At 48.6% G+C, this 19,448-nt stretch overlaps 1 protein-coding gene across 2 annotated transcripts in view; it reads right to left on the bottom strand.

The window, feature by feature from the left end:
• Nucleotides 1-1,773: 1,773 nt before the first annotated feature.
• The window catches only part of EDC3 (enhancer of mRNA decapping 3), a 40,870-nt gene continuing 23,195 nt past the window's right edge, over nt 1,774-19,448 (bottom strand). For both annotated transcript variants that reach the window (XM_063142715.1, XM_063142716.1), the window contains 4 exons: nt 14,361-14,693; nt 7,399-7,552; nt 5,643-5,860; nt 1,774-2,835 (listed from right to left, as the gene is read on the bottom strand). In XM_063142715.1, coding sequence (XP_062998785.1) covers nt 2,501-2,835; nt 5,643-5,860; nt 7,399-7,552; nt 14,361-14,693 — 1,040 coding nt within the window. In that variant the 3' untranslated portion in view covers nt 1,774-2,500. The remainder of the gene's footprint in view (nt 2,836-5,642; nt 5,861-7,398; nt 7,553-14,360; nt 14,694-19,448) is intronic.

Genomic DNA, 19,448 nt, shown 5'->3' with positions numbered 1-19,448 from the left:
CTGTGCAAACTGTGTTTTGGCATATTTGAAATGACAAACTATAGTTGAATGTATAGTGCATCTCTAGATAGTACTGAAGAGATAGAAAGCTGAAGACAATAAGCAGTTCTAAATGGCGTACTCAATACTTTAGAACCATGGTTTGAGCTTCTAGACAGTGACTTGGTTTTGCATGTAATGGTAGCAAATTGTCAGTTAATGAACCCATGATTTCCCAAGGGGTGTGTGTGTCATTCTAAATATGCAGTTTCTAATTCACCTGGTTGGAGGCTGCTCTGTGACGTGCAAACCTGGCCATTATGAATTAATCACGTTAAACAATCCAAAGTTAACCCAACAACGAATTGGGCTGATAAGAGGTTGCATATTCAAAATGGCAGCAGCACAGACCAAATGAATTGAAAATGACCTAGGCCCACCAGTCACACAATGGTGACTGACGGAAACAGAGTTTGGCATGATTAGCTGGCAATTACATTAATACCATTTTATATTGGTATCTTCCATCTTTGGAAAATGTTAAACCTCTGCCACAGTGATTTCCTTGTAGCAGGGAGTTCCATCTATCAGGTTTGCTCAAGTGAAGATTGGCTCTGGAGGCATCACTACTTTGCCTCATTTCAGGCTGAATTTGCTGATCCAGAGCCTGAGCAGCGAATACTTTATTTTATATTGTTTTCCTCCCTCTCTCCAAATGGTTCTAAAGTATTCTTACTCATATATCATTTCTTCCCCTTTTACATTTAACTTGTACTCTATCATTAAAAATACTGGCCTTGCTCTCGAACCACCTCTTGCTATGCACATTGTCTATGCAGTGTGCATGGTGCAACCAGTCAAATGTAATGCATGGCTCCACAGAACTGTCTGGGTAAACACACCAGTCGCGCTCCTGAGAACTGCCTCGGCTAGTTCAGCACCAAACTCCACCTTGAAGTGGCGGTTTTCTGAGCCCCATCCGAATGAATGCCTTGCTAGTTATGCCTATTTCAATCTTAAGGCAGCCCTGGAAAAGAGAGCAAATAAGCTCAGTCTCTTCCGTACCAAGAGAAGTGGTTCCTCCAGACCAGAAATGATGCACACCTCAGGAGCACAGTTGTTTTACTGCACATTTTAATCATTGTGGCTAGTGAGTGTTCCAAATGGCACCTTTAGAGACAAGGTTAAGCGTGGATGATTTCTTAGAGCTAGCAGGTCTTCAGCTTGCCACATCACAATGCATTGCACCCCTGAAGTCTAGGCAGTGCCTGGCTACAATTTAAAAAAAAAAAAATTAAAGAGGTTCTGCTGGCAGCATCCAGAGTTAACAGCAAGCCACCTACAGCAATAGGCTACTGGTCCCCAGAGAGCAACACAGAGCAGTGCCTGCCCCTGCAAAAAGGGGCACGCTGAGGGAGGGGGTGGCAGCAGCTGAGATGCAAAATTCACACCTGAAGCACAAGAACACCAGATACAGGGGCATGCAAGAACAGGCAGCTGAGATGCCAGCCAGCTTGCTCAGCAGGCTTTTGAAGGCTTAACCGCAACAACGTTCTGAGCTGTAAGACAAAAAAAAAGGCCTCCCCTTCACTGCCTCCCTCAAGAATAGTGATGTGCTTGTTCTAGAGATAGTGGGAAGGGAACATGAGGCCATATCCAAGTGTGTGACCCTCTGGCTTTCGTGTGCAACGGGAGCTGCACAGACTCAATACGCTTCCCAGTTCTCTCTCACACACGTACACACACACAAACTCCAGGAAGTTTTAAAATAAAATAAAACAGACACCAGCAATGTGGAATCTACTAGTATAATGGCAGGACACTTACTTCTGGGGAGACAGAAGTCTCAGCACCATTAAGCCTGCTTCCTCAATCTCTCCTTCAAGCCGCACTCGGGTCTCCTCTCAAAAAGCAAAACGGGAAACAGTGGGACAGAAATGCCAGTGCTGATCCAGGAACTCCAAGCAGCCAGCAGGGAAAGCAGGAGCCTGGCACCAGCTCTCAAGGCAACTGAAGGTCCCAAGAAGCTTTGGGTGTGCATTGAGAGCGACGGGGCAATAGCTGCACAAAAAGGGCACTGCAGACCAGCCGTTGTTCCCACATGATCGTCAAGGGAAAGGGGCAGAAACCCTTCCCATCGGTCCTGAAAAAAATGCTTAAAAAATGCAAACCTCCAATGTCTGCTACCCGTTCAAACAGGCGGGGTGTGTGTGTGCACTTGCACATGTAAGCCACGCCTTCACCCCAGGACTCCCACCACCATCGTGCTCAGCCGATGGAAGCACCAGCGATCTTACGCTCCTTCATGCAATGGCATGAGAGCAAAGGCTCAGAGGAACAGGGATCCTCTTGGTTCTCTGTAATACTGATGTTTCTCCTGGAAGAAGAAACACAGCCCAGAACGTTAACATCCTTAAGGCGTCAGAGTTTATTATGGTCAGGATCTGTTGTACGGTTGGAGGCGATTCTGCCCCATCTTCCTCTCCAGGGCCAAGAGGACAAAGAGGCCCCTTCCTCCAATTTAGGTTGAGTGCAGAGGGATGACAAACTTGCAACCGAACGGCGAGTGGTAGTTGATCCCCACCTCCTGGAAGACTTTCTGCGGGATGCCAATGTCGCACAGGAACACCCGCCCAGCCCTCTCGCCCAGTGGCAGGGGCAGGGCCAGGGCCAGGGACCACTTGGCGTCAACTCCTTGCTCTGCCTCGTGCATGGGGGGGTCGATGCTGAGGACGGGGGCTCGGTTCTGGTTGGCCCAGTCCACCGCAGCCTTGTACCAAGGCTGGTCCCGCAGAAAGGCATTTTCATGGCAATCCAAGCAGTTGATCACCAAGTCAACCGGCGTGTCTGGAAGATCTGCAGAGAGAAAGCAGAGGCACCTTTACATATTTATCCAGTAGCAACGTGCCCAGGTCGGGGGCTTCACAGAAGCCTCTCAAAGCCTCTCCTAGCAGGCTCTCCTGCTGAGTCAGGTTCATCTAGCCGGGCTTCCTGTTCCCTTTGGAGCCCGCAGGAAGGGGTCCCTCCCCTGCTCTGTTGCTCCCCAACAACTGCTCCTGAAAGGCATCCTTGCCTCGGAACGCCAGAGCTCCCTCTCACCATCACGGCTCAGTGCCACTGAGAGACCGATCTTCCATGAATGTGGTCCAAGTAAGGTATGACAGGCAGAAGCCTGATTTTGAGATTGGGACTTCTGTCTCATTGTCCCGCTATTTGCCACCTCTGCCCAACAAACACAAGGCGAGTTTTGAGTGATGCAAAAATAATTCAGTCTCTTGCCACTAGATGGTGCTGCTACATTAGCAGCTTTCGCTACACAATCAAAGGCTTTCACAGAACAAGGAGCCCTCAGGATTCTACACACACACACTTATGTCTCTCCATCTGTCGTGTCAGTGTGCATCACATTCAAAACATGCAACTCTCAACCCCACCTGCTTACCATACATGTTTCACCATACAAGCAGCTGGTTGCATACAACAGGCTTCCCCAACTTGGTGCCCTCCAGATATGCGGGATTGCAACTTCCAGCATTTCAGGCCATGCTATCTGGAAATGATGGGAATTGCAGTCCATCATGCCTGGAGGGCACCAGGTTGTGGAAAGCTGGCACAGAGCCATAGACCCAAGCTTCAAGTCTCCATTTTTATCTTATGTGAACAGTATCGTGCACATGCTCCAAACAATTCCTCATTTCTTCTTCACTGCTGCATCAGGAAAAACTTCCTGTTAGAGCAGTACAACAATGGAACCAGTTACCTCAGGAGGTTGTGGGCTCTCCCACACGAGAGGCATTCAAGAGGTAGCTGGACAACCATCTGTCAGGGATGCTTTAGGGTAGATTCCTGCATTGAGCAGGGGGTTGGACTCGATGGCCTTGTAGGCCCCTTCCAACTCTGCTATTCTATGATTCTAAATGGCTTATACAATATCTCCTTCATCCAATAAGGGAGCATGAGGGACATTGCTAGCAGAGTGGTGGAGCACCTGCTTTATCACAAGGTGTAGCAATGGCCACCCATTTGGATGGCTTTAAAAGGACATTAGACAAATTAATGGAATATAAGGCTATCAGTAACTACTAGACCTCATGGCTATGTGCTGCCTCCATCAGAGGCAGTATGCCGAGATATACCAGTTGCTAGGGAACTTGGGTTGGAGGGTTCTATTGCACCCATGTCTTCCTTGGGGTTGTCATCTGGGCAGCTGGCTGGCCACTGAGTGAACAGAATGCTGGACTAGATGGACCCTTGGTCCATCCAGCCTGACTCTAATGTTCTTATGCTTTTCACACAGAAGGAACCAAGTTCAATCCCTGTTATCTCCCGGTAGGGGTGAAAAGACTCCCATCTGAGAAGCTTGGTTGCCACTACCAGACAGTATAGACAGTACTGAGCAAGATGGACCATTGGTTTGGACTTGGTGCTGAAACAGAGTTCAATATTTTAATAGTTGTAAACCACCCAGAGAGCTTCAGCTTTTGGGCAGTATAGAAATAAAGTAACTACTACTACTAACAACAACCAGTACTACTACTACTACTAAAGCATTCCTTTACCAAAGCTATGGATAGCTTTAGAACTTTAATGCCATCTTTGTATATCCACACCAGCTCATTTTCATTAGATCTGGGGAGCTGGTTCAGTCTGCATCTCACAACAGCCCATTGTGTTTGCCTGGTTTATGCTAGGCAAAGGCCATGGGTCGTGTCTCTGCTCAGGTAAGCATCCACGCACACCCAGCTACACTTGTCAGCAGCTGGTAGGTGCAGCCCAACATGACTGAGTATGCTGAGCGTGCTTGCACAGGCAAACTGTCTCCCCATCACCCACAACCAGACCCAATTGCCCCCTTTTAGCGCTCTACTTCCTACTTTTGTACGTAAGAGCTCAGCACCACGCTGTACAGGGACAATCCCCCCACAATCATCCTGGGTACAGAGTCTGTGAGTGAGGGCCTTTCTTCCCAGCCACTGTCTTCCCTCTCCTCCATTTTTTTTAAAAAAAGGAAAGCTCATTATGCACAAACAGGTCAACATTATGCCCCTCATTTTTATGCTCTCAGACCTCGATGCCAGGGACCGAGGGGTTCAAAGGGTTCTCCTATATGATCCTGCTCTCTTGTGAAGACCTTCTTTTGCAATCCAGATACAGTGTGGCTACTGGGGGGGGGGGTGGTGGTGGTGGTGTCTTTTCTGCAATGGCACCAAACTGTGGAAATTCCTCCCAGCACACCCATGTTTGCCAGTCACTTTTAGATCAGGGGTGGACAGAAGGCCAATCTCTAGATGTCGCAGACTTCATAGCCCAGAAGCCCCTCCCAACATGGCTAATGGCCAGGAATGTGGAGAACTGAAGTCCAAAACACCTGGAGACCTACTTTAAATGCCTGGAGAAATTCCCGCTGGTTCTCATGGGATTTGTGTCATTTAGCTGCTTATAGTTTTGTTTTCCCCTCTTAAATTAGTATCAGTTCTTCTTAGCTGCTTCTACTTTATTCTTGTTTCTAGCTGCTTCTTTTAGGTTTTGGTTTTAGAGGTTTTTAACATGTGTGTTTTCACTGACTCATTAGCCACCTTGAGGCTTTGGCAATAAAATGGGACATGTGTTCAGAAAATAAAGTGAACAAATAATCATCTGTCCTGTGGCTGCACACAGCTCACCTTTGATGCTGGATACCTGCTGGCCTTGGGTCTTGCTGAAAAGTGACATTTCATTGGTGATCGATTCCAGCATCTTGACGAAGTTAGGGAGGAAGAGAATGACATGGACATCGTGATTGGAAAGATGCCGGCCACAACTGATCCCCTGTGCCCCCTTCACATGGGGGCCACACAGCAAGGCAACCGTGGGTCGCTGGTGAATGTTTTTAGGATTCAACCTGAAAGTTAAGATGTGTGAAGAAGGCTCTTAAGCACCACAAGCATTTGGAATAAAAACTTCCCTCCTTAGAAGGAAGAGGCACTTTCAAATGATACATGTAAGTCAGATGCACAAGGCAAGACGTGAAGGACTGAACTTGTCTCTGGATTCAGAGACAAGGCTGTGGAAAGCAACTTTCCCGCTCTCCCTCTCCAGCAGCCCTCCATGAAGCCGGGGGGTCCTGCTGCCTGGGGTGAGCTCTAGCGTGGGGCCTTCCATGAATGGGATGCTCATGGAATGTGCCTCTGCCCATTTTCGGGAATTCCCCATTCCCCCTTAGACTCCCTGTGCCACAGCCCAGCCCATCAGCAGGATTTCCCAACTCTTGAGAGGATGGGGGGGGGGGGAGTTTGGGAAGGGGTGTTGGGGGAGGAGAAGTTACATTCCGCCTGCCCTCTTCCACAGGCCTTTTCCTGGATACAACCCTATAACTCTTCAACTGCTCCATGATTTACAGCATAGAATCATAGAATCAAAGAATAGCAGAGTTGGAAGGGGCCTACAAGGCCATCGAGTCCAACCCCCTGCTCAATGCAGTAATCCACCCTAAAGCATCCCCGACCTACGGACTCGGACAATCCTACAGTGCTGATTAAGAAACTAGATTTTTGGCTGATGTAGCTGTTGTTTTTAAATGCCAGAATAACTTAATACTTAAATGCCAGAATAACCAATACTTAAATCTCATAATATTTTAGCTTCACTGATTCTATAAAAATCTCCCAGTTTCCTCTCCTGTTCTGCTATCAAGCCAGCCCACATCACTGGATCAAGCTTCTCCGAGACATCCTGGTGTACAGGAACACAAGCAGCTCCTTCCCAGTAGAATAAGGCTGGCTTTTATGTAAGAATTTATTAATTGTATTACTTTTATATCTCGCCTTTTTTCCTCCAAGGAACCCAAAGTGGCATACATAATCCTCCTCCTCTCCATGTTATCCTCACAACAACCCTGTGAGGTGGGTTGGGCTGAGTCTGTGACTGACCCAAAGTCACCCAGTGGGTTTCCGTGGCCGAGTGGGGACTAGAACCTGGATCTCCCGACTCCCAGTCCAACGCCTTAGCCACTACACCACACTAGCAGAGGGGTCTCCCAGACCAAGCTCTGGCATATTTCCTGCTCATCTCAGAGCCAATGGGCCAGCAGGGAGAGAATAATAGGGCTGGCTGGATGCAAGGCGACCCTATTCAAATCCCAGCCCCCAAGACCCAGGCCCAAGCAGGCTGCAAGGGAGTGCTCAGAAGGCAGGTGACTCCAAAGGGGCCTGCAGAGCAGCTGCAGCTGACTTCAGAGCAAGCCCAGGACACCCTGGGACACCATGTTCAGTGCTGGCAGGCAATGAGGACGGGCTTAGAAGCCAAGGGCCAAACTGCAAATTGCACATACATTCTCACAGCTGTACTGGTTTGCAGGGCCTGTCATCTGGCAAAAGCCGATTAAAGCAGGAGACGTGACAGTGCAAACCGGGTTGGCTACTTCCCAGAGAAGGTCTTTACCTGTTGGGCCCTCCGAGTAGACTGAGGGCCATCTGGCTGGCACAAACCCCCGTCACTTCCAGTCTCCGCTCAAGCGTCAGCCCGTGCTTCTCAGCCACCGAAAGAAGCTTTTTGTGTAGCTCATAAGATACGCTTGGAACCACCAGACCAGAGTCTGTAATGCAGAAGGAAAAGAGGGAGCAATTTTACAAGAAGACCCTTGGCAAAAGGAGCATCACTCCTCAGCTCTCTCAAACAGATGTGATGTCTCTGAATAGGAACGTGACCAGTGATAAGTCCATTGCCCAATTGTCCAAAGGCCTTTAGGAACACAGACACAAGCAGCACCTTCGCAATTCACACAAAATTAATTTCACTGTCAGTTATCCCATTTCTACACACCAGCTCAGGGGTGGTGGTGGTGGAAATCACAAGAGAGACAACTGTGTGCTTCTCAACCTCTCAGAATTATATGATCCAATTGGCTAGTGCAGGAGAGAAAAACACAGTGGCAAACAAAGAGGTCTCAAAACCCAGTTTACACATTGAGACTCATAATACAACAGTGTCTGTAAGAATGGTGCGTAGAAACAACGCAAAGAAGTGCTGGTGACACCTGCAGAGTTCAAAGGCCTCTGGGAACAAGGCACGGGAGTCAAGGTCCGTCAGTCATTCGTATGCTCTGAAGCTTCTGTTACACATGAAGCTGCTTTGCCAGGCCGCATCACTGACCCATCCAGCTCAGCACTGTCTGCTCCAGCCGGCAGCAGCTCTTCAAGGTCATAGAATCATAGAATCATAGAATAGCAGAGTTGGAAGGGGCCTACAAGGCCATCGTGTCCAACCCCCTGCTCAATGCAGGAATCCACCCTAAAGCATCCCTGACAGATGGTTGTCCAGCTGCCTCTTGAAGGCATCTAGTGTGGGAGAGCCCACAACCTCCCTAGGTAACTGATTCCACCATCGCACTGCTCTAACAGTTAGGAAGTTTTTCCTGATGTCCAGCCGGAATCTGGCTTCCTTTAACTTGAGCCCGTTATTCCGTGTCCTGCACTCTGGGGGGATCGAGAAGAGATCCTGGCCCTCCTCTGTGTGACAACCTTTTAAGTATTTGAAGAGTGCTATCATGTCTCCCCTCAATCTTCTCTTCTCCAGGCTAAACCTGCCCAGTTCTTTCAGTCTCTCTTTAGAGGGCTTTGTTTCTAGACCTCTGATCATCCTGGTTGCCCTCTTCTGAACCCGCTCCAGCTTGTCTGCGTGCTTCTTGAATTGTGGAGCCCAGAACTGGACACAATACTCTAGATGAGGCCTAACCAGGGCTGAACAGAGAGGAACCAGTACCTCACGTGATTTGGAAGCTATACTTCTATTAATGCAGCCCAAAATAGCATTTGCCTTTCTTGCAGCCACATCGCACTGCTGGCTCATATTCAGCTTGTGATCTACAATTCCAAGATCTTTCTCGTTTGTAGTATTGCTGAGCCAAATGTCCCCCATCTTGTAACTGTGCATTTGGTTTCTATTCCCTAAATGTAGAACTTGGCATTTATCCCTATTAAATTTCATTCTGTTGTTTTCAGCCCAGCACTCCAGCCTATCAAGATCACTTTGAAGTTTGTTTCTGTCTTCCAGGGTATTAGCTATCCCACCCAATTTGGTGTCATCTGCAAATTTGATCAGCGTTCCCTGCACCTCCTCATCCAAATCATTAATAAAAATGTTGAAGAGCACTGGGCCCAGGACTGAGCCCTGCGGCACCCCACTCGTTGCCTCTCCCCAGTTTGAGACGGTTCCATTGATAAGTACTCTTTGAGTCCGATTCTGTAGCCAGCTGTGGATCCACCTAATAGTTGTTCCATCTAGCCCACTTTTAGCTAGTTTGTTAATCAGAATGTCATGTGGTACTTTGTCAAAAGCTTTGCTGAAGTCAAGATATATGACATCCACAGCATTCCCACAGTCCACAGGGGATGTTATCCTATCAAAAAATGAGATCAAATTAGTCTGACAGGATTTGTTCCTGACAAATCCATGTTGGCTTCTAGTGATCACTGCATTGATTTCAAGGTGTTTACAGATTGACTTCTTTATAATCTGCTCCAGAATTTTCCCAGGGATGGATGTCAGACTGACTGGTCTGTAGTTCCCAGGTTCCTCCTTTTTGCCCTTTTTGAAGATAGGGACAACGTTAGCCCTCCTCCAGTCATCCGGCACCTCACCCGTCTTCCATGATTTTGCAAATATAATAGACAAAGGTTCTGAGAGTTCTTCTGCTAACTCCTTCATTACTCTTGGATGCAGTTCATCGGGCCCTGGAGATTTAAACTCATTCAAGGAAATTAGGTGTTCTTTGACCATTTGTTTATCAAATGGTCTCTGGCAGAGAATCTCCCCCAGCCACAACATCGGAGCTGCAAGACACCGGCTTTGTTCTACCACCAAGCCATCGTCCGTCCTTAAACGCATGAATCTGCCAAGGCCTGAAGACGCCCAGATCAGGCTGCCGGGGTCTGTGCCGGCTCTGCTGCCCGAGCGCCTTTTAAACGGAGATGGATTTAATGGAGGAGTTGCAGGGAACTTGGTCTGGGACCTCTGCCGCGCAACGCAGGTGCTCTACGGCTGAGGTGTGGCCCTTCTATAAAGGCATGTGGCCCACACTTACTCCATTTAGGGATTGGATGTGTGGAAAGCCCGCATCTCCCAATTGAGAAGCATGCTACAGACCCAGTGACAAGCAAGGCGCAACCTCTGGAGCAGGGGCCCTTTTCCAGCTGCCCTCCCCATAAACAGAGCAGGTGCATCTGGACATTGTCTAGCAGACATTCAGCAATGAAAACATGTACATTTTACAACACACATATGTACAGAAGCGCCTGGGAACACAATCAGGATTCCCAAATCCATGTAGACAGGAGTGTGTCATCTCCACGGCTCTGACAAGGGACCACATAGGCTCCCTTCTTGTATAATGGCGGCAAATCATGGGTTAATTAAAGCACAACGTGCTGCAGTGTGAGCCCTGCACGTGCCACCACCATTTTGAATATGCAACCGCCGATAGGAGGTTTGTGACCTGCAAGCCTGAACACTATTGGGTAATCGTGCGTTAAACAACCCAAAGGAAACAACTAATTGTGAATTAACTTTGGATTGTTTAACCCACAATTAACTCATAGTGTCCGGGTTCACGTGTCACAGAGCAATCTCCAATCGGATTGATCAGAGGTTGCATATTGAGAATGGCAGTGACATGAGATCCTGGCAAATCGTGGGGTTAATTGCATGCAAATTGGGTGAATTTAATCATATAGGGTCAGATTAACGATTCCCTTAGCCCAGCACTGTCTGCTCTGGCTGGCAGTAGCTGCATGCCATGCGACATCTACCCTAACTCAGGCGCATGTTCCACTGAAATCATGGGAGCCCTTTCCTTTCCCCTTTCCTTCCTGGTAAGCATGGAGAGGTCAGAATGCTCAAAGCAGAGTTTATCAGCAGTGCAAGAAAAGCTGCTAATCTCTTTCTTTACAGCCAGGAAGGTGGACATATAGCCCTCCAGATGTTGATAGGACTTCAAATCCCATCGGTCCCAGAAAGCATGGCCAGCTTCACTACAGACACAGGGAAGGCAAAATGCTTATACAGCATGACCTTGCATGTTAACAGCCAATTAAGATAATCAGTTTTATTGCATGCAGCATCCAGGCTAACACTACATTGTTCTTGAAGCCAGATTCAGAACAGCTGATAACTTGGAAAACACGCACACGCACACACACACACACCCTGGATGTTCAAAGTCACAAAGGCCCTGGCGTCGGCCAAACGAGTCACACCGCATTCACCTCGCTCTTTCCCTTCCAGAGTCACGCAAGGTTCAGCAGGAGCAGTTTGTTTTTAAGCCAAGGCACTCAGCGCAATACCCTGAGGGACACTCAGCAGCTGGGGTGGAGAGGGCATCCAGTTCCCCGTTTTGAACTTGTGTTCTTTGATCTGGGATCCAGTGAAGTTCTTTTCCGGTTTCCCGACGAGACCATTGCGGGGCCCTCACTCACTCTCGGTTAAGCGCCTCTCCATTTCCATGGCATTTGCCATGTGGGGCCCTTTGCTTCCCAAGAGCAGCATCCCTCACTTGCGGGACAGAGGCCCCAACAGAGTTGAGAGAAAGCGCTGAGCTTTGGACCAGCGGTCCATGTAGCCCAGTCCCTGGTTCCACCTCAGGGGCCAGCCAGAGGGCTCCAGGAAGCTCATCAGCAGAGCCCCTGCAACTGGTATTCTGTTCCACCTTTGAACCCGGAGGTCCCTTTGAGCTATTAGGGCTAATAGCCATTTAGACCCGTCCCACAAGCGCGTCTAACCCTCTTTCAAAGCCTTCCAAACTAGTGGCGATCATCCCAATGTGTAGTACAGAACACTGAAGGACCGAGGGGACAGGAACAGGCAGAAGTAACATCGGGGCCTGCTCCTGCTGGACTCTTCCCCCCCCCCCCACAGGGCAAACTGCCATCTTGGCCCTGTGGGGAAGAAGAAGGACCGAGGGGACAGGAGCAGGCAGAAGTAACATCGGGGCCTGCTCCTGCTGGACTCTTCCCCCCCCCCCCCCACAGGGCAAACTGCCATCTTGGCCCTGTGGGTAAGAAGAAGGACCGAGGGGACAGGAGCAGGCAGAAGTAACATCGGGGCCTGCTCCTGCTGGACTCTTCCCCCCCCCCCCACAGGGCAAACTGCCATCTTGGCCCTGTGGGGAAGAAGAAAGACCGAGGGGACAGGAGCAGGCAGAAGTAACATCGGGGCCTACTCCTGCTGGACTCTTCCCCCCCCCCCCACAGGGCAAACTGCCATCTTGGCCCTGTGGGGAAGAAGAAAGACTGAGGGGACAGGAGCAGGCAGAAGTAACATCGGGGCCTACTCCTGCTGGACACTCTCTCTCTCTCTCTCTTTCTTTCTCTCTCCTCCCTCCCTCCCTCCTTGACTCCTTTTCCTTGTGTGTCATGTCTTTATTAGATTGTAAGCCTGAGGGCAGGGACTGTCTTTTTTCCTAAGTGTAAGCCGCTCCGAGAACCTTTTTTGGCTGAGGAGCGGGGTATAAGTATGGTAAATAAATAAATAAATAAATAAATAAATAAATAAATAAATAGAGAACTGCATGTGCTGGCATGTGCCAGCATGGAAGAGGAAAGACTGCAGTGCTCTTATGAATATCCCTAAAACTGAATGTGGAGCAGTGGGAGGCCAGGAGAGAGTCGGAAGCCAAGAAAGCAGCAGGCCCCAAGAAACCTGCAGCCCAATTCTCTCCACAGCTGGGCTTCAAGTAAATATGCATCGGATCTGGCTGCTAAATACTCTGTGCAATGAGACCTCAAGCAAGACGCCCCTTGTCCCAAAGAGCTTGAAAACCAAAGACAGAAAGGTGGGGAAAAGCTGGAGGAGCCAAGGAAAATTCCAAGCCAGCCAAGATCAGCTGTAATCTCAGCCTGCCAGACTCCTTCCTAATCAAGAGCCCCCGAGCGCTCCGCTGTTTCCCGTGGCAGGCCCTCCTCCTTCCTATCAGGTCAGCAAAGCCACCTCTGCTGCCTGCATGGTCCCTGGGAGCCCTCAGTCACACTCTGTTCAGAGACTTAAGATTATTTTCATTTTTTTAAAGGCAGGGGTGTTAAAACCACTGGAAAGTTCTCCTGAACAAGAACTACTGAAACAGACAGGAGCTGCACAAGGACACGGATGTTTGTGAATATCCTAATGAGACTGGACCCATTGAAGGGTGCATTTCATCTCTGCTGATTTTGACAGTCACAGTTTGGGGGTTTGTTCTGTGTCTGGGTCACCATGTGCCCAGTGCTTTATGCCTCTGGGAACTGCCGTCCCTTAGTACTGCTTCCTTCAAAGGGATATTGTCTGAAGTGTAAGGAAAGATAAGGTGTGAGTTTACACCGCACCGTTGCACGCACGAACAGCAAGGCAAAGGCTTTATTATACTTTGCCCTAATTGCTCTTTGACAGGAGCATGCAAGCACAGAGAGGACTTCCCTTCTTCTCACTCACGCAAGGGCCAACCAGTCAGACCGGCTTATCAAAACCAGACCATGTTAAATAAACTCAGAGTGGAAGGCAATCAAAGAGTTGGTGTGTAACCCTGAACAATAACAACAGTGCCACAAAGGAGAACTGAACTGCAGCCAGACTTAAATTATGCTTGGGTTGGAAGGTGGATTGTATTATTCCACAATTCAGATAACAAAAACAGATCAGCTTATGCCTAGATATTATTTCACACCTGCAGACAGAGCTTGTGTAGTCTTGAGAGGGGCACTGGAGGGGATATTTGCTCTCCTCCTCCCCCTCCTCTTTATGCCCTGCCTCCCCCTGGCACCCCAATGGCCTCCACCTGTTTCCCTCTTGTCTGCGCTGTTCTACATTTGAAAGCACTGAAACCAACCCAACTTTGTGTAGACACACTTTGGACAGTAGCTCTGGAAGCCAAGTTGCAAAGGAAGCCAGTGTTTTCAAATGAAGAAGTCCTATGGGCATGAGAGTTAGAGCAACGGCTGAGAGCAGGGCTGAGAACCAGAAGGTTAGTCATGCAAGCCTTGCATCAGCCATGGAAGCCACAGCATGGCCTTACACAAGCCCACACCTCACCACCCACTACAATGCAGGATGGCTACTGACCTACCTGGCAGGGTTGGTGTACGGATTATGAGAATATATGTGGAACACTTTGAACACTCAAAAAGCGCTTTCTCAATGCCAAATATTCATACAAACACACACCACTGTATGCTTCCCTAGCTATCCATGCAGATGTTTTTGACCCACCTCATGAAAGAAAAGAGTCACATGGCATATAGCCAGTGGCTCAGCACAGGCAAAAGTCAGAATAACCACAATTGCATTGTATTAATGTAACAGGCCTCCCCTTTCAAAATGTCGCCTGCAAATCATTCCCCGAAGAAGTGGCTACATGTTATCTTATAAAGCCAGCATACCGGTGCAGAATTCTTTGCTTGCCTGAGGCACAGTGATTCTTCGGTACACTATGGGCTCAGACTCCAGGATGTTCTCGTCGTGGCGATAGCGAGCAGACCTCTCGTTTGGCGTGCCTCTCGAGCGAGTGCCGCTCTTCCGCTCGTACGTTTCAATCTCCTCAAACACAGCTGCCTTGTCAAAGAGCGCCAGATTCCCTTCAAAATCAAAATCTGTATCTGGGATTTCTTCAATGTCATCCCCAAAACACTCGTCATCTTTGTTCTTCATCTGCCCATTCTTCACACCACTCTTCTTCGGAGTCACCTGGTTCGGATGACGGCTACTGGAGGACCCTGAATTGAATGATACAGCAGGTCAAGGATCTGTCAACAAAGGAGGAAGAACACAAAACCATAGGCTGCCAGAGACAGATTCTAGTGCACCTGGTCAGGTAATGGACAAGTCCAGACTTCCCCAACCTGGCACCCTCCGGATGTGTTGGGCTACAACAAGCATCCTCCCCAGTCAGCATGCACCAGGCTGGAGGGCGCCAGGTTGAGGAAGAGTGTACAAGCCACCGCATGGCATTTCGAAGCACTGCCCATGAAGCAGCCCGCCTGTCTGTCCGCCTGTCCACCAACTTTACTGTGTTATCTGTACAGCACCATGTACATTGATGGTGCTATATAAATAAATAAATAAATAAATAATAATAATAATAATAATAATAATAATAATAACAACTTCTCCTTTTGCTCCTGTTCATACAAGCTGTGCAGGAAGATCTCCATTAGACCTCTGTTTGCACCATCACCAAGAAATCATGTCCTTTTCCAGTATATAGTCCATCCTGTTCCAAGGATTCCACAATTTAAAAATAAAAAATGGTCCCTTGTCCCAAGTTCACAAAACCCAAGCAAGAAGGATGTGCTAAGGCTGCTTTCCCCAATCCATGCTTTCTGGGGACAATGGGAGTTGCAGTCCAACACATCTGGAGGGCACCCGGTTGGAAAAGGCTGTGCGAAGGGGTGAGCATCTCTCAGGTGCAGAGCCTCCAAAGTTCTGCCTCTACGAACGTGCACGGCTGCCTCATACGGATCAGACCATGGAGCCATCAGTCTCAATATCATGGAGGCACCGGCAGCAGCTTTCCAAAGGTCAGAAGCCGAGGTCTTCCCCAGCCACCCTGCTGCTAACCGTCTTATTATCCGATATTATTTGCCAGGGATGGAGCCTGGGACATTCTGCATGCAAAACACAGGCTCTACCACAGAACTATTAGTCAAAATTTTCCCAGCAATGATGTGGTTTCTAGAACAAGGCTGTATATTTCCTCTTAACTTACACCTATAATATCCACCTCACAAGAACAGCTCTCTTTGTCCCTCTCAACAGGAACATTTTAAATTTAAGTTGGCAAGTTGCAGGCTTTGACACAAAGGAGATAACAATCCATTCGCCCTACAGTGCTTTCCAAGGTGAGCCTGGGAATCTCCGCATACGCCAGGTCACTGACAAAGCCATTCCTGCCTGAAAATGAGCAAGCAATGGCCCATTCTAGAGCTTTCCCTCCAGAGGAAGAGCTTACAGACACTTCCTGAGGTGGACAAAAAAATGGCAGTCATGTCCCCATTCCCACAAGACATAATGCTGGGTCTTGTAAACCCATTTAAATATTTTAACGGCATGCCTTTGAACCAAATCTGATTAAGTTTCCAAACTGCAAAGCTTCAAGAGACATGGGCCAACCGTTACCCAGAGGACCTTCTCTTCTGCCGCTCCCAGACTGTGGAATGGCCTGCCAAGAGAGATCCGCCAACTCAACAGTCTTTCTGAATTTAAAAAAGCTATGAAGACTGATCTCTTCCGGCAGGCCTACCCAGTGGAATTTTAAGATGCCTTTTAGTAACGTACAGTATTAGTTTTATGCGTTTTTAATCAACTATACGTATTTTATGGTGTTTTGTATTTGTGTTGTACCCCGCCTCAATCCAGAGGGAGATTTGGGTAATATAATAATAATAATAATAATAATAATAATAATAATAATAATAATAATATGGGCCTTTTGGTGGATCCTGTCAAGAAAGGGGTGGCTTTTCTTGAACGATGTACATTTACAATTTAAGCAAAGGCTACATGCATGGCAAAGAGGTACCCAGACGGCCACTGTGGGAATCAGGAAGCTGGGTTAGAAAGGCCTTTGGACTGATCCAGCAGGTCTCTTCTCACACTCAAAGGACTTCATCCCAAGAGCTTCATTAAATCTGGGAATGTGAGGGGCCAGTAAGAAACTTGGGGGGGGGGGAGAATGTGGGTAAAGATTAATTCTTTTGCCCTTCTGCTCCTAACCCTCAACCCAAAGGAATTCCCCTACTGCCCTCTCTCTCTTTTTCTCTCAGCCGCCACATAGCAGTGAAGGTACTTCGAGGCCTGGAATCAGCTGACAGCTCCAACAATCCCAGGCCCTAAAGTGGGCCGTGGCGGCTTGGGCTGGCAGGAAGTCAGCTCAACACCCCCCGTTCACATGAAGAACAAGGATCCTCATTTCCAAGGCATCCATCGGGATGGCATTCAAGCGTGACTGCCATGCTATCATTTCATGTTTAGCCAGGTGCATGAAGAACTTAAATGTGCCTTGTCCTGAAACCAGGTGTAAGAGAAGCACTTGGTGCCTTGAGAACTCCTGCTTTGGCAAAGTGCCGGCCTTTGTGGTATTATGCTCTCATCCTGACTTTAAGAACAGACGCTGGCTGCAAAGTAACTAATCTGAGATCCAAGACCTAGGACAGGGACTATCAGGTGACTTGCTGTTATGGAGGAAGAACTCTTGCCTCCAACTACCTTGCCTCCTTCTTGTTGTGGAACTGTTCACTTGGGAGAAAACCTTCGACACCCAACAGCACCTTTCCACCATCTAGCCAATGCTGATGTCCATTACCGCATTAGGGGACAACACAGAAACCCTTAACAGCCGTGTCCCTCATTTCTAGTACTGTGACTGAGGTGCTGCATGAGGGCAAGCGAAAGACCACCTGCCTTATCACTTCCCAGGCTACACCACACTAGCAGTGTTGGAGGAATCCCTCCGGGGGGTTGGAGCTCACCCAGCTTTCTGACTTCAGCTTGTTTCCCCATGAGCTGGCCCAATGCGATAGGCATCTGGTCGGGCCAGCTTGCAAATTTTTCTGTGTTTTAAAAATGTACGTAACTAGAAATGTACACAATTTACAATTGTAATTTCTGTAAACCGTCCAATTTGTGGCCAAAATATGTCATAAATCGTGCAAATTTCTGTTTGCATAAATAAAAACCCTGGAAAAAGTCCCCAGATTTCAGGAAAAGGCCAGCAGCTTGGCTTGCAAATGCAAACCAAGTAGGATGCTTACCATGAGTCCATTGAACCCAAAAAGGGCTGGATTCCACAGTGGCCGACACCCCTGTACCACACTAGAGCATAGCAGGAGAGGTTTGGGCTGATGGGTGAGCAACTGAGCTCCCCTCCATCAGTCCACATCCTGCTGGAGCCTTCAGGGCACAGAGGACACAGCAGCAGTCACCAGTGCAAGGTAACTACTGCACCCCAGGAGAAGCTGAAGCAATGTGGCCCGGAGAAGCTGCTCACTCTCCTACGAGCCAGAGTGCGGTTTCCTGGGTTAGCATGCATGGACTAAACAAAGATCACCTATATGTGAGGGGAGTGGCCAAGATCCACATTTACACTTCCCCTGTCATGGGCAAGTGTGCAGTCCCATCTGGCAGGCATGATGGGCTCCAGCCCTCCTGCCTCCTTTGCAGCTGCATGGGAGTTGCATGGCAATCCCCACCCCCTTCCCAGCTTCAAGAGTTAGAAGAGTTTGCTGCTGTACTGCCAAGATATTTGGAGAGGCAAGGCCACAGGGACCAGCCTGTGGTCACCCTTTCCAGCTCCAACTCTGTAGCTCGGTAGGGAGCAAGACATCATCCCTGTCCGCGCATGGGTGTACAGCACAAGGTCAGGGGCAAGGGGAGCAGCGAAGTCCTGGCTTAGCTATTTTTGGACCCATGGGCAATGGGGACTGTTTGATTTCTAGTTTACTGCAAAGCCCTGCCAGTTTCACCCACCACCACCCTCCTCGGGCCAAGTTTCCATCCCCAGTAATCCAACAGTCTGAATTCAAGAACAGCAAAGCACAATTACCCAGCGAGAGAACATGATGGAAACAGGATATTGTGCATACATGCTGTGTCAACTCAAATAATCTGTGAGTGAACCAAACTGAGTATGTTAGGGATTTCCAGACTCATCTGCAAACAAGCTGTCTTCTACTTTTACAGCTGTCCGCTCTGCTGTAAAAACTGTTGTCTCTGCTATAAAAACTGCAGCAACCAAAAGTGACATCACTTGTTCAAGTGGCCAACCAAGACATGTCCATCTGCATCCCTCAAGTTCTGCCAGGGTTCAGGAAGAGCTTGCATTTTTAACACAGATGGGTTGTGATAGTTGGGGACACTTGTGTTAAAGCATGGCAGTAAACTGGAGGAAAAGCAAATGGGGTAACTGCACTAACAACACTGTAATATCCACTGGACAGATAAAAGGGTTGGAAGCCACATCTGAGCAAGCAATTGACACCCTTCACCAGCTGTGCAGAACTTCGCGTGCCATGAGATGCTCAGCCAAGAACAGCCAAGCATGCAACAGCAGGCTTGCTATCACGGCTGCGCCACTTAGCTGTGCCTGCTTTAAGGGGCAGGTCTCTGCTATGAGGCACGATGCAGGCATCATGCCACTGAGTGGGTGGACTTACAGCAGGCCTCTGCTAAGCCATTCCACACTTCCTCCTTCCCTTAATGCTGCCTTACATAGACACGCTGTGGCCCAGTCAATCAAGGGGACAGTTGGGCTGATGAGCAGGCTCCACAGTTGGCCATAGCACTTCAGCTGTTGGGAGGTATAAAAATGCAATAAATAAATAAACAGTTGCCCCTCTCCAATGGCCCATCAGCAGACCAGCTTGGTTCTAGAACGGTTGCTGGCTGAGAGCTTGTTTGGCAGTATGCCAGTGGGCACAGGGACCCTCCCATGCAAAAGGTAAACAGAGGCTCCCAAACAGATTCAGTCATCA

Source organism: Elgaria multicarinata, chromosome 16 (genome assembly GCF_023053635.1).
Source record: "Elgaria multicarinata webbii isolate HBS135686 ecotype San Diego chromosome 16, rElgMul1.1.pri, whole genome shotgun sequence".
NCBI classification, from domain to species: Eukaryota; Metazoa; Chordata; class Lepidosauria; order Squamata; family Anguidae; genus Elgaria; species Elgaria multicarinata.
The sequence above is the reverse complement of the archived record's forward strand: the minus strand, read 5'-3'. Positions and strand labels throughout refer to the sequence as shown.